Source organism: Pavona decussata, unplaced genomic scaffold (genome assembly GCF_977016875.1).
Source record: "Pavona decussata unplaced genomic scaffold, jaPavDecu1.1 SCAFFOLD_234, whole genome shotgun sequence".
NCBI lineage: Eukaryota > Metazoa > Cnidaria > Anthozoa > Scleractinia > Agariciidae > Pavona > Pavona decussata.
In genome coordinates, this window is record NW_028145639.1 from 2,524,765 (window position 1) to 2,539,677 (window position 14,913).

The following is a 14,913-nucleotide window of genomic DNA, read 5'->3' on the forward strand; positions in this document are numbered from 1 at the left end:
AGAGCTAATCGAGGCGGGCTGTGTGAGTTAATAATTATTACAAACAGAAAATTACAAACATGCTGGCAAATGGAAAACTTAACCCCTCCCCCAGGAAAAATCGGGGGGAGAGACGTGTCCCACTCCCTGATTTTTCTTGAGGGGAGGGGGCAGGTGTACACAGGCTACAGCCCCCCGACTCCCCTAGCCTTGGGTCTGAGAAATGATGCCACTAGCTTTCCTCCAACACCAGTTATCCTCTCTTAAAGAAAGGGAGGATAGCACAACTATAGAAAAATATAATTTCCTAATAGTGCCATGTCAGTACCAGCATCCTGGTTGGTCAGAAATCCCACTCTTTTTCTGTATTGCGTGACAACTTGCGTGATTGATGGGGTAAAGATGGCGTGAGCTCTCCACACCAAAGTGTATCATGGGTAATTTCCAACATGGCAGTTCCAGCAGGTGTATGCATAATGCTGTCTCTCTGGTAGCTCACTTTGGATATGGTTAAAACCAATGGGAAGCATCTTAGAATGGCGAGGCGATGCCTACCAAGTTCTTGCTTGCTGTGGAATTTTCATTTTACTCTCCTGGGTTCTAACAAAGCTCCTTGGTCTGACATGGAAGCGGGGTTTTCGTGTTGGCGATCCTCACAAAGGTCATCGATGGTTTATGACAGAAATCCTCGATAAACCAACTTATTGTAACTTCTGCGAACGTCCTCTAGTCAGAGGAGGGTACTGTGAGAACTGTGCGATTACAGTTCACGAGGAATGCATCGATGGTGCGACAAAAAAATTTGCTTGCAAAGTGCTGGTTCTTTCAAAGAGGAATTACATGAACCATCAATGGGTACGAGGTAATTTGCCTCTCTGCAGTACGTGTAGTGTCTGTGGTTTTCATTGCGGCACAGAACCTAGATTATGTGATCTTAGATGTCTGTGGTGTCAGGACAAAACCCATGATCAGTGTCTTCGTAGCAAACCAAACGTGTGCGACTTTGGAAAATACAGAACGTTAATTTTGCCTCCACATTGCATCAGTTTGACAGTTGAAAGTTGGCGAAGTAAGAAGAGATTTGTTGTTCGTGAAGTTAATCCACCGCCGATTAAAAACTGGAGTCCGTTACTTGTATTTGCTAACTGTAAGAGTGGAGATAATGAAGGAGAGAGATTATTAATGGCATTCAAAAGCTTACTGAACCCAGTACAGGTAAAAGTCATGCTGATGTATTTAACATCAGTTCAAGCCTGAATATTTTTTTAAAGCTTTCTTTCGGCAATTACTTAAGGAGGTTCGAAAGGGTTGTTATCCGCGTCCGCGTAACCCACCCGCACCATAACTAAGATGTACGCGTCAGTGGAATACATCAAAATGTCTGTCAAAAGTTGCATGTGCATAACACTGGAAGTGAAAATGCAGCGTAAAAATTATCGTGCAAATCGGGAATAAAAGTTGCAGGAAACATTTGTTTTTATCTCGAAATTTTCTGTGGTGACCTATCTTGATTTTTTCCATGCATGCAAAATTCAGTATGCCACTTCAAAATATAGAAACATTTGTACGAAAGTTATCCGGTAGAATTTTCTGATTGTGAAAAAATGTCTTTTTGGAAATAACGTAAGATCTACTGGATAACTTTTTGTCATATAATTTGTCAGAGGAGTTGAAGAATGTAGGGTTCTTTCCAACAAAGCAATAAAAACAGGTCACTGACTTAGTAGTCTCCTACGCAGCCGCATTGCGTGACGAGCCTAAAAACGGCTGCGTGGGAGACTACTGACTTAGAGATAATTTGCAAAAACTGAAATTTAGAGGTCCTTTCTGTAGAGCTGACATGTTGCCATGGTAACTGTGATGATGTCAGAGATAGCCTAAAAGTATTGCTCAAACGACTGGGTTCCAAAGATGCTTACAGTTTGTCCACATGATCAGATGCAATTTTTTGCACTCCTTCATCATTTCACAAACACCACAACAATGAAAAACCCTTACCTCTTTATGCTTCCTTAAGTTGCATACATAACTGCGCTGGCCATTCACTTATTCATCCACAGTTCAAATATATGTATTTCATATATAATGTTTACCTTCATAATAATAATAATATCATTCACTGAAGCAAAGTGTAAGAAAGCATGTTGGTGAGTATATTTATCCCAAGGCAAGGATGAAGTTGGGGTAAATATTTAGCAATAATTTCTAAGCCTGAGGGAAATAATTATTTTTATAGCTTAAAATCATATCTATATTATAGATAAAATAGCACAGCCTATGTTTCCAGACAAAACTAGTTGAATTGAATTAAAATTAAAATTTCAGCAGTCATCAAACTATCAATTACGACCACTGATTCTAGAAACGATGTCTAATAATTTGAAACACTTTTTTTGTGTAGCTGGTAATTTATGCTAAACCAATCAGAATGCATAACCTTGTTTGGACTAGCTAGGAAAAGCATTTTACAAGCTGCCTATATTATTTGCATGGCTAATTAGAAATATCTCAACTGTTTCTCAGCCCACAATAATATTGTATCTTCTTAAAGATTGGTAGAATGTAACATATTTTTATTTAGGCCTTTTGTTCAACATTAACCCAGTTCAGCCATCTTAATATTTACCTTTCTGTATCTAGGTAGTAGATCTTCATGAGGTTCCCCCTGAATCTGCACTGGAATTTTGTAAGTTACTGTCTGATCACCGGACACGTATTCTTATCTGTGGTGGTGATGGCAGTGTTGGATGGGTTCTTGGTGCCTTGGATAAAGTCAAAATTAAGGTTTGTAAATCTTTACATTATTGCTCTTGCCTGTCTTTGACTTTATAAATAGAGGATTTATGTGAGCAGCCTACCTCTCTCCTGCTCCCTCCCCTAATTATTTTTCCCATAAAAATTAGGCTAGATGCAAGCAAATATTCTAGTCAGAAAAATTTCGCTACTGCTCCCTCCCCTAACCTCTGTTTTGAACAAAAATTAGACCAGGGGTAAGAAAATATTCTTGTCAGGAAAACTTCACTGCAAACCCTGGTGTGTAAGAAAATCCACCACTGCATTATGTGTACAGTGTTGTGCTAAATAGAATCTTGGATACTAGAGATTGAAGAAGCTGTGTTTTTTATTTGAAGGTAGGGTGGCGTAAGATTAAAGAAAAAAAAAAGACATGCTCATATCTGGCAAAGAATACTTTTCTAATCAATGATGAATTTTTTTGTCTATAGCTGCCTCCACACATTGCCATTCTTCCACTGGGCACTGGTAATGACCTGGCACGTGTTTTGGGATGGGGCAGTGGTTATACAGGAGAAGAAGATGTCAGTGAGATACTGACATCTGTCATGACAGCTAGAGTGATGCCGTTGGACAGGTGAAATTGTCTGAAAGCAAACTTCTTTCTTGGCTACTTGTTTGTATTCAAGGTTTATGATTTTACACACCACGGTCCGGTTGTTTGAAAGGCGATTGACGTTAATCCACGATTAAAAGTTAACAGAGGTTTTCAGCTCGCTCGTTAAGATTGTTTTTAAACTCTAACTTTAAGCTAGTGGTAAAGAAAAGTCAAAGTCAAAACTTAAGGACGAAAATTTTATTGAAAAATCTTTATTGTTGTGTAATTAAATTGAACCAAAGTTCTTGTTAATTCAGGATTAGCTTAATCAGGCTATAATTAAACAACTGGGCCCAGAGCCCAGTTGTTCAAAGCCCGATTAAGCTAATCCTGGGTTAACATAAACTTTGATTCAAGTTTAATGACTAATCAATAAAGATTCTTCCAAAAGATTTTTGTCCTTTAGTTTTGACTTAAACTTTTCTTTACCATAAGCTTAAAATTAGCTCTTGAAAATTTTTTTATAATGAGCGAGATTAAAACCTTGGTTGATTTTTAATCGGGAATTACCTACCGTTAATCAGCTTTTGAAAAACCGGGCCCAGAGCTAAAAGCCTGGTGGCAGTACATTTGAGGAAGTATTAGTCCCTGGGACACATCTCTTGTAGTGTAATTAAGTTACACAAGAGGACTGGTCGCAGAGACTAATGTCCCATGATTTGTTCACACAGAGACATTAGAATACTTTTGAAGGGACAAGTCCATGGAAGCGGTCTTTATTTCCAATATTGTTCTGTTTCCTCACAGGTGGAAAATAACTATAGACGGTAACAGGAGATACTTTGATGTAAGAAGAAGGAAAAAGGTAAGTTTGGGCATCCTTTTGTTTTCTTATAATAATATTACCTGGCATACATTATTGTCGGTGCCAAGTTTGAGCAGCATCATTCCAACATTTTCCAAGATATTCTTGATTTTGTGATTTATCTTTGTACCAAGACTATTTGTGACATCATCAGTTTTTGAACAAAAACTTGAACATCTCTGGAACAAGAAAAGATATTCAAAAAAAAAAAAAAGAAAATGCCAATCTTGCTCTCTTTGAAAGGCTTTTCAAATGGGCATAAATTTTTTTTTTACTTCATTACTTCATAGTAATGCTTTGCTGATTTCTTCTGTTTTGTTGTTTTGTAACAAACAAAAGAAATAATTTATTTTCTATATAATTTAAATTTTTGTATACAATTTAATTTTATTATAATTTAAACACTGGCTCCTTTGCAACAAACAAATTTAGTGACATTAATTTTTACCAAGAATATTTCAATGGATCTCATTCAAAAAGTCAACAATCTATTTACATATAATGCTTAATAATATGTTTTTTTTCACTAAGCCCTTTTGTGTAAATAAGTAATAATTCCATTTCTTTCTGTAGGTATTTTGGATGAATAATTACTTTTCAGTAGGCTGTGATGCAAAAGTTGTTCTGAACTTTCATCTTCATCGGGAAAGCCAGCCATCTCTGTTCACAAGCCGTATCATTAATAAGGTAATAAAAATTTACTCAAAGAAAATTTGATCAACCAAAAAAAAATTCTGTCCTATACACTTAACCAAACTATCACACTGACAAATGTTAATGGAAAAATTAACAAATGCTTTTTTACCTCCTTGCAGGCAGTGTATGGATTGTATGGTGCCAGAGATGTACTGGAGCAAGATTGCAAGGACCTTCATGAACTTGTTGAGGTACAGCTATGATAACCCTAACAACATATATTTTTGATGATATTTATTATCAATAGGCTTTAAATAGAGAATTGCTATTGTTATGATAAAAAGTGTTTTTAAAATACAGTCAACCATTTGGTAGCTTATCTTCTTTAATATAAGTTTACTTGAAGTGACTTTCTGTGTTTCAGTTTCTTTACTTAAAAGGTATAATTACATATATATAGTGACATCACATAGAAAATGAAACATGACAGAACTTTTTCCTTAGCTTGAAATGGATGGCAAAAAAATTGAATTACCCGAGCTGGAGGGAATAGTTTTCCTGAATATAAACAGCTGGTGTGGCGGCTGTGAATTGTGGGTCAGTGGAGATGAGGAACAGTCTGCCCCTCCAAGGTTAGTCAGCTGTTATTCACCTTTGCTTTTCAATAACATTTGGTATTTTGTTGGAATCATTTGAGTTATCAGAAATTAACTTTGTTTTTGTAGTTGTGAGGGATTTGTAGGATCTGGTTGTTAGTATGACCTGGTGCCCATTACCAAAAGCTCTTGAAGAGTTTTTAGGCCTGTGAAATATTTTTTCAACATTCTGGCCTTAATCCATAGTTCTATTCCCAGAATATATTTAGCATTAATGGAGTTAAGTATGTAATTAAATATGTAACTTTATTTTTTTCTTAATTTACTCTTATCTTCTTATAGTTACTTTAACTTAGTGTAGGTCTTAATTGTGGACCCTTTTGTCAACCACTTTTTCATGTCTATAATCAGCCCTTTTTTCCCTTCACAGTATTAATGATGGAGTATTGGAAGTAGCCGGTCTTTACTCTGCCCTTCATATTGCTAGACTACAAGTCAATATGGCCGACCCACTGCGGCTTGGCCAAGCAAGGTCCATTAAGGTATGGTCCAAAACCGTTTGTAGCGTCCCAGGTGTATTCAGCAAAACCTTAGTTGGGGAGGAGCCGCTTGGAGCATGGACCCAAAACCTTGACTATATCCAAAGCAAAAGGTCTTTCTCCGGGAAAATTACGAAACAATGGCATTCTGTAATAATGGACTTTAAGTATGCCTTAAAAACCATATACCCTTTGCAATTACTTACACAAAGCGTACACTACCACATCTCGGGTCATATCTTGCTCAAGTTTTTGGTCAGGATGGGTTTGACACTTTTTTGCCCCACCCTCCTACTTTAATGTTGTGGTTGCAATTTATTCTCTCTGTAAACGTTTTTACGTGATCTTCTTGTGGCACATTAATGCCAAATAGGTACATGCCTCCCCCTCCCCTCCCCCACCCCACGCCCCAGAGAGCAAGTTTGTTTCGTGGCCGAGCTGTTGAAAGAGGGGATGTTCGTATTTTCAAAGAAGACGCCATAAGAACTTCCTTTTGTGTCTTGTTTTTGTGCGGCTTAAGGACGGTGACTACTAATTCAAAGGTATTTTGTGTGGCCTATGGATATGCAGGGAAAGATCTTAGCAAGTGTTATTGAAACCCGAAAAGAAAATTGAGGGTAACCACGCATTTTCCAAAGATAATTACCTTATTCGTACTAATTTTCGCGGGCACTTAATTTCGCGAATTTGGAACACGAATATTTCGCGAGCATTAATTTTCGCGATTTTGCAAAACATGATAAATTTAGGGCATTTAATTTCGCGAAAATTGACAAAAGACAGACTTAGAAAACTGTTTTTTATTGAATGAGCACTTAAATAACGATTGATTTACAATCATGATTTGCAATTACGTAATAGAAATAGCGTTGATAATCAGACAAATCAAGCAAATACTGCAAATCAATCAAATGCTACTGCAATATGGTACTTAATAAAAGTCAATGTAAAAGTCAATTGTAAAAATATGATTTTAAATACCTATGCCACACAGATGACTGCACAAAAGATGAAGAAGACGAGAAGAAGAAATAAGTGATTCAGATGAAGAAAGTGCTGAAGTAGAAGATAAATAGACTGATGACAATTACCATGCAGCTAAAAACGCAGTTAATCATTGATTAAAGCAATTATAGAAGTGTATTAAATTTCGCGTGTTTAATTTTCGCGTACCCTAATTTTAGCGAGTCTTTAATTTCGCGATTTTTCACAAATCGCGAAAATCGCGAAATTAAAGCCTCGCGAAAATTAGTACGAATAAGGTAATCAACAAGTTTTGTAAAAAGCTTCAAATACATAACTATGTATGGAATTTTTTTCCAACTTGAAACTTAATCTCTGAAAAATGTACGGTTACCCCAAATTTTCTTTTTGGATTTCAATAACACTTGCTAAGGTATTCGTTTCCCGTATGTTCATAAAACCGCGCAAAAAATACCTTTGAATTAGTAGGCACAGTCCTTAAGAAATCAGAGCGTCTCGGACCATCCCAAGATGCGCAGAACGTATGCGCGGTAGCAAAAGGAACCACCGTCCCTAACACCCTGATCTTGCCGTTCTTGTGACTCTTATCACTACTGTCATTGACCTTAACCAATGAACTGTTTCACCTCTCCACAGTTAACTCTAAAGGATACCAGGTCCCTTCCGGTTCAAGTTGACGGAGAGCCCTGGGAAGAAGGCCCTTGCGTGATCACAATTACTCGCCATAATCAGGCCCTCATGTTGGGCCGGCAAGAAAAAGAGTTGATCTCTCTTTAATAACAATACTGCGGGATTACGTCGCTTTAAGGAGAATGCTCTTGTGAGAACAAATTTGTAAAGCAGTTTTAAAGCGTCGTTTGTGAATTGTTAGACGGTAACAAATCGAAACGAAGATGAAAGATACTTCAGGAGAAATCTAGATGCAAGGACTAGGAGCTCTTTCGTCCTAAGGACTAGGGCATAACAGACTGTCAGTTCTACAGGGAATTTTCAGTTTTACCCATTTAATCGCCACAATGCACAATTCAATGCTCGACTGTCATTTCCCAAAGGACTATTGTCGAAGCCAAATCAGAGTGCCGCGGAAAATACCTCTAAATAGGTCTCATCTGATTGATCACTCTTTAGGGTTTCAAACGCTTAAGGGCTTTTCGTATCTAAAAGGAATATTGGTGGTAACCTCGCATTAAGGTTCAAATGCCATACATTGCTTTGCATTTTACACTGCTTTTAGAGTTGTTGTTGCTTTATTGTCGCTACCCCCAATTTTAGTCTTTTTGGATTTCAATAATCCTTGATAAGACCCGCATAGTCATAAACTGTTCAAGAGCACCTCTCTATTACGAGGCACTCGGGAACTTAAACAGCGACGACGGCAACGCCAACGAAAAGGTCACTTGAAAACATAACTTTCTTCTATTTGGGCAAATTCGTGATTATTTCAAGTCGTTCAACTTTTACAGAAGCGGTGGACTACCCAGGAACCAAATTGGTAGGAGCGGCGTTCAAGTTAAGAAAGAGAGTGAAAAATTTCCCGTCGTGTGTTCACGTTCTTCACAAACCTTGAATTTGGTCATTTCACGTTGTTGTTTTGTTGAGGACGACAAAGAAATGTACCAAAATTTTAAGAAGCATGTGCAATCTATCGCTTTTCGGCGTTGCCGTTACTGTCGCCGTTATTGTTGCTTAAGTTCCCGATTGTCCTTAATCGATAGCCAGCGTTACAGCACACGTGCAGAGTCCGCACGCGACGGTTCCTTGGGACTTAACGAGTTCAGATTTTCACGCTATAAAGAAACAGAGAAAGAAACGAAAACAAGAAGAACGAAAACGTACGCGAATGGAGGTATTCCGTGCAGTGTTGTGGGTGGCACAAAACTGTCAGGGAAGTTATTTTACTATTTTGCGGTATTTATAACTTGGGTCCAAGTTAAATTAAGCTTCATGAAGCAGTACTTAAAAGAACTTTCATGAGAAACCGTGCTATTAAAGTACATTAACAAACAACTGTGTAACAGAAGTCTCCTAACCCTTCCTACCCCTCCCCCGCCGTAAACTTCCTTCACTTAGGAGTGGTTCGAGAGCGCAATGCTGTCTAACTTCGATTCTCCCTCATTCCTAGACCGGCTTGCTCCAATTCCGTTAATGTTCTTGAGCGAATGAGATAACATGAGTATGGAGCGCGGGGTGCAGCTGAGGTATTCTTGATTGTGCGCTTGTGAAGGCCTCACAATTTGTCGACCAATGTCTTTTTTGTTGGTGAAAAGCGGTCGGGATGAAAATCGACCTATCTTTCAAAAAAGTATAGCAGTGCCATCGATTTTTATACTGAATCGGGCCGATTTTCGTCCGCTCACTCATTGTCATATCGGTCCGATTTATAGGTTTGTGTAAATTAGCCTCAGTAGGTGAAACAGGAGGTCCCTTGTATGGTCTCGGAGAGCAGTTGTCGGCCGACCGAATAACGAGCCTGACCGTTAAGGTCGTTCGTAGGGGCGCGCGCGATCCACCGGAAACGGCTTTGACGCCAAAGGCACTAACAACCCACATAACGTATGTATTTTCAATTGACATTTGCTGGCTTATTTCATTTGCCGTTGTCAAAATGAAATATGTTAAATACCATGTGCAATTTAAGGCAGCCATAATTAACAAATTAATCCACCGTACAATGAGTTCCTTTGAATGCGACATAACACCGATTACCGAGGCCTTTTCTTACTTAACAACTGGTCCGATATTGGGGGCAAAAACATAAATTAACTTAATCCTTCGACAAGGCCATGGCTTAGAACACGATGGCTGTCTGATTGCAGCAGCCGTCGCCAAGATGTCCCGACGAGAAACTTTGACGATTGCTTGGTGATTTGGAAGGTTGGTGGATTTTATGATAATTAGCATTGCTCGTAGCAAGAGGTAGACGGATATTGTTAGTTAGATGAAACAATTTGGTGTTTGCTTCAGTGACGCCAAGTAAGCCGAATCAGTAAGCTATTTATTATACATAGTATATCATTCACCCATCAGTCTAGTTGAAAACCTACAAAGCAGTCGTAACAAACACATCACACTGAGAAAATACAGTACTATGATGATTATACATAGCGGTGCTTTCCACAGACTCAAAAAGTAGTACCACATTCAATGCCATAAGACGTAAGTTGCTCTGGCTTATAGAGAGTTTCCAGAGTCCTAAGATTTGATTATTTATTAAATCGCGTTAATTGTAGATTCCACTCAGTACAGATTTCCATCGAGTTAAATCCCTCAGATGCCACTAGCGAGGCGAAATGTGATCTTGTTAGGTTATATAAATTATAGGGACCGTTTAGTCATCGGGAAATTACTCTTTGTTGAGTTTTGGATTAACAAGCTAGTGAGTTCATTAAAACATGCTAATGTAGAGTCTCCTTGCGTCTCCGGATGGTTTAAATTAGATACATCAGTATCTAAATCTATCTAGGTGTATCAGCCATTCGGGCCAGCCCTACATTTTAATGAACTCTTTCATTTTACACAGCCAAAAGTGGAAACAAAAGTGAACCGCGTGCAAAATATTGAGATAACACTTGCCCAGTCCCCGTATGGCTTTCTCCCAGGCCCTCACGATCAATTCATTTCGGTGACGTAACCGAGGCGAACGGCCGGGGTAAGCCTCGCTTTTTCGCTCGGACCACGTGACCCGAAACGGATTGACCGAGATGAAATACAGAGAGAGGCCTAGGAACTAGGAAACGATAACAACCCAGATAACACTACAGCTACATGGCACTGCTAAGTGGCTTCCACTGATCGGCAAGTGTACGCTCTCACAATTTTGCCTCAGTTGTTTCCTATCAGGAGTAAGGGAGGTCAATTCTTAATGTCCTAAAATACCTCAAATAGACAAATTAAATGTACATGTGGTCAAGTACTAAATTCAACAATGGCTATCCGTTACTCTCTTCCATTTTGCCTTGTTTTTGCGTCTTTTAGGTCAGATTGAGAATAATCATTTTCGGTTGTTTTGCATGATTAACTTTTTCAACCGAGTATCACTGAACTTGGCTGAAATGGTTGAAGGAGTGGAAAAATATTCCTCTGACTTCAGTGAAATCAACCAAACTCCAGCGAGAACGAAACAGTGCGTCCCCAGTTTTAGAACACATCCTGGATTTCCCGTCAATGGACGTTCAAAGTAATTGCAAAATGCAATGTCATTTTATTGGACTCGTGTCCAGTGTTGGCCATGGTGGTGCAAAACCATGGACAAAGAATGGTTGAAAGTTAGGGCGCCAGCGTTGTGAACCGGAATTAAAATTGTTTCACGGTAGCCCCGACTTCAATCCCTCGGCCACGCCTGTGATAAATCCAACTGGTGAACTGATTGTTTGTAAATGAACTGTACTCGTTTACACTAGCACACCAAGGGTACATTGTAAAGGACAAAACTTGTGCAACACACACTACATCCTTCCAACATGAAGACATGTTGTCTTTTACAGCCAATGAGATACGACGGAGTAATTGCAAAGCTAAACCAATCAAGAACTTTGTCTCCCTTTTCACTGGTTACATGCTTTTTAATCAACGTTTGATTGGTTGATTACACGCGCTTGTAACTGAAGCTTGTAATGATTGGCCCACGCTGCCAATGAATCGAATAAATCTCGTATGTAGTACAGTAAGCGTCACAAGGGTTTAAAATTCAGCACTCCTCAATTTATTCCAACATGTCCGCCTGACACGAAGTCAACGCTCACTCACTCGTGCTCGCTCCATCAAGTGTCCCGTATGTAACGCGTGTAACCGCTGTACAGCGTCTTCATACTCTGGACGAACAATTCAGTTGGTTTCGATCTACATAACATGCACTAGTCTGGGAGCAATTACCAGAATACACTTTGTTGCTATTACTGGCAGGCCTATAACACGAGGTATTGTTTGAGGAAGGAGGTCTTACAAACGAGATTTACGGTATTAAGTATAAGCACACGCCTCCTTCTTCAAGTGAAAACAAGCTCATGACGTAGCACGCTCCGCTGTCTAAAGCATCACTTATCATTATTAAATTCATTGAGTCTGACTAACATTTTGAGAACACAAACAGAAAACCCCAGGGAGTTAAGTTGTTCATTTAAACAACAATTTACCAGAGAATAGTCAAGAACAATACAGGCAAATGAACTAAGGGCATCGGAGAAGCGGAAGACTCACACATAAACCAATTAAAGTCTAATTAAGGTATTTCAGTCATATCCGAGACATGTTTCAATTGTTCAGATCATTTTATCGCAGCTTGAGTGGAATCTTAGTAATTCGTGCCCTGTGTGAGTTCCAAGAATTCAGTTCTCCGACTTCTCGCGTGAGTTAGTTGTTGGGAAGATTTCGCTTCAAAAAACCGTAAGTACTCGCTTACCAACTGACTAAACTTTGTTTAAAACTTCGGAAACTACACCCGTCTCTGTTTTTCAGTTAACGTACGTGTCAACAACTGATCGCCATCTAACTGTTTAATAACAACTATTTCCCATTGATTTGACACTGATATTAATTATAACACCATAATCATAACATAACCTTAAACTGAGAAAACTATACCAAACGCCATTGTTTCTTGGAAAATGGATAGACTCAAATATGAGGGACGCGTATGTTAAATGTATAATAAAGTACACAACAGCTAATGTGAAAATCACAGAGAATAAAGAATCAGTTCAAATATTTATCGTAAAGAATTGTTAGAATCTGCACAGCCCTTTCGCGGTTAGATGATGCATTCTGAGATTTTATGTGATATTTTGACAATGAGGAGGCCGCATTCTCCTGTACACAGGGGCTTAACTAGGGAATTTCAGCAGCGACGAGGGCGACGGCAACGGCAGTACCACAAAACAATAGGTTTGATGATGAAAAACAATCGCTCTGTACGTCCTTTATAAAATTTATAGATTTCTTTGCCCTCCTTTACAAAACAACAACGTGAAATAACCAAATTCAACCTGAGTACACGACGTGGAATTCTCTTTCTTAACTTGAACGCCATTCCTACTAATTTAGACCTTTGAGTGGTTACCCCTTTTAATACAAGTTGAACGAGTTGAAATAATCGTGCAGTAGCACAAGTTATATTTTCCAGCGACGTTTTTGTTGGCGTTACCGTCGTCGCTGCTTTTAAGGTAACTGACAGCTACTTGGGAACTAAAAAGTTCCCACTGAGGTAACTGTTCTTATCTTATGGTGTGTTCTCCCTGGAGTTTTTGACTAGACACTTTCGTACACTAGGCGCAATACATCCAGTTAGAAACAAACAAACATTCTACAGCCTATAATATCCCCTTCCCCCTTCAGGGAGAGGGGTACTCAATAAAGCTTCATACGGGGTGGACTCCGCCTGGAGATTCAAACCTTTCCCTTTCACGTATAAACGTTTGCTTAAAATGTTTTCCTTTTCATTAACCTGCGAGAGCAGACACCTTTTCAATAAAGGCGTCTGCTCTCGCAGGCTTCACTGTCATACACATAAAACAAAAAACATAGAGACCCGTTTTTTATACCTTAACGATAAGCCAAAGCCCCATTTTTGCGTTGACCCATCTTTGCGTTGAAATTTGTGCCAGAAGTTTCTGCTCTGTGCTGAATAACCTTTCTAATCATCATTCTCCTCTTCCATGTTCTTCTAGTCGAGAGTTGAGCTGCATGCTCTCTCTCCTTTCAGCCTCTTTTATCGTCTGCTGCGGATATTGTCTCCACCCACGTTCTTAGTCCTCTGTCGTTAAGCTGCCTTCAGTCCCTTTCCATTGCCCTTCTCTGTTTCCCACTGGCGACCTCGTTTCCTCTTTTCGTCTAGTAATGCAACCCTTTTTGATACTTGGATTTAACTCCTACTATTTCAGTCTATTTTCGGAACCTTTTAAAATACTAAACTTTTAAATTTCACTACCCGTTCGCGTACTGGTCCCCTTCGGGCGGAGCCCACCGTATAACCCCGCCATATGGAGTATCCCCACATCTGAGATAAAGGAAATTAAAGTTCATGGCTGAAGCTGCAAGACAACTCTGCTTGGTCAACTACACTGAGTTCTGTGAGTTGTTTTTCTTAAGATCTGAAAGCTTCCGGCACAGATTGTGACGAAAGAACAGCTTCATTTAGTTACTGACATCGTGAAACGTTTTATTCGCAGCCTATAAAAAGTCTAGTATCGAATTTTTCGCAATGTCACCTTCCTTCCTGGCCCTGGACGGGGGAGGGGATTTCCTCGGAATTTTTGGCTGAGGCGTGCGGCTTATTTCAGATCAAAATATGTAATTTTGCGGTATCCTCAGTTTCGGACCTTCTTTAAAATGTATACCCATCTTCAGACTTTCAGACCAAAATTTTAAAAATCTATTCCCATTTTCAGACCATACCGGCAAAATAACCATAACCTTTGGTGCCGCACATGCCTACTGATTGCCTGTATCGAGGGGAGTACCCCCCCCCCCCCCCCCTCTGCCACCACCGAGGCTTCCCTTTCATTAAACCTTCAAGTCATTTCCTGACGATGAGATCATTTCGAGCTAAAAACTCAAAAGGACATGCACTTCTTTTTTGGTAAAGTTTTTAGGGCAAGAAATTTGTGAGGCTCTTTGAAAAGGTTGTTCATCAGATGGGGATGCTCCTGAACCATTCATAGGTTATCACGACTGGGAGCTGAGAAGTCATTGGTAAAGAAAACTTCAAGAAATAGTTAACTTGATGTCGTTCAGCATTAACTATTTCCTGTGTTCGCTATCCAGTTCTCCTCTCTTATTCCGAAAGCTGTAAAGAACCTGATAATGCACAAAGGAATGTATTTGAACATTACAGAAGGATTTCTGTAGGATCAAACAAACTGTCCTTAATGTTTATAAGGATGTGCTGACGTTTCGAGCCCTTCGTCAGAGCGAATCAGGGAATTGTAGGTTGTTTGTTTTTATATAGTTAGCAGTGAAGCCGTGCTATTGGTGGGAGCTCTCATAACA

General features: G+C 39.2%; 1 protein-coding gene across 1 annotated transcript; it reads left to right on the forward strand.

Annotated features, from left to right (window-relative positions):
* The first annotated feature begins 407 nt into the window (after positions 1-407).
* On the forward strand, positions 408-7,851 carry LOC146458143 (diacylglycerol kinase epsilon-like). Its single transcript, XM_085091296.1, has 9 exons — positions 408-1,194; positions 2,620-2,763; positions 3,204-3,349; positions 4,118-4,175; positions 4,749-4,862; positions 4,991-5,062; positions 5,316-5,443; positions 5,838-5,949; positions 7,567-7,851. The coding sequence occupies exons 1-9, from the start codon at positions 499-501 to the stop codon at positions 7,705-7,707; spliced, it is 1,611 nt and encodes a 536-aa protein (XP_084947422.1). The 5' UTR covers positions 408-498; the 3' UTR covers positions 7,708-7,851.
* Positions 7,852-14,913: the final 7,062 nt, after the last annotated feature.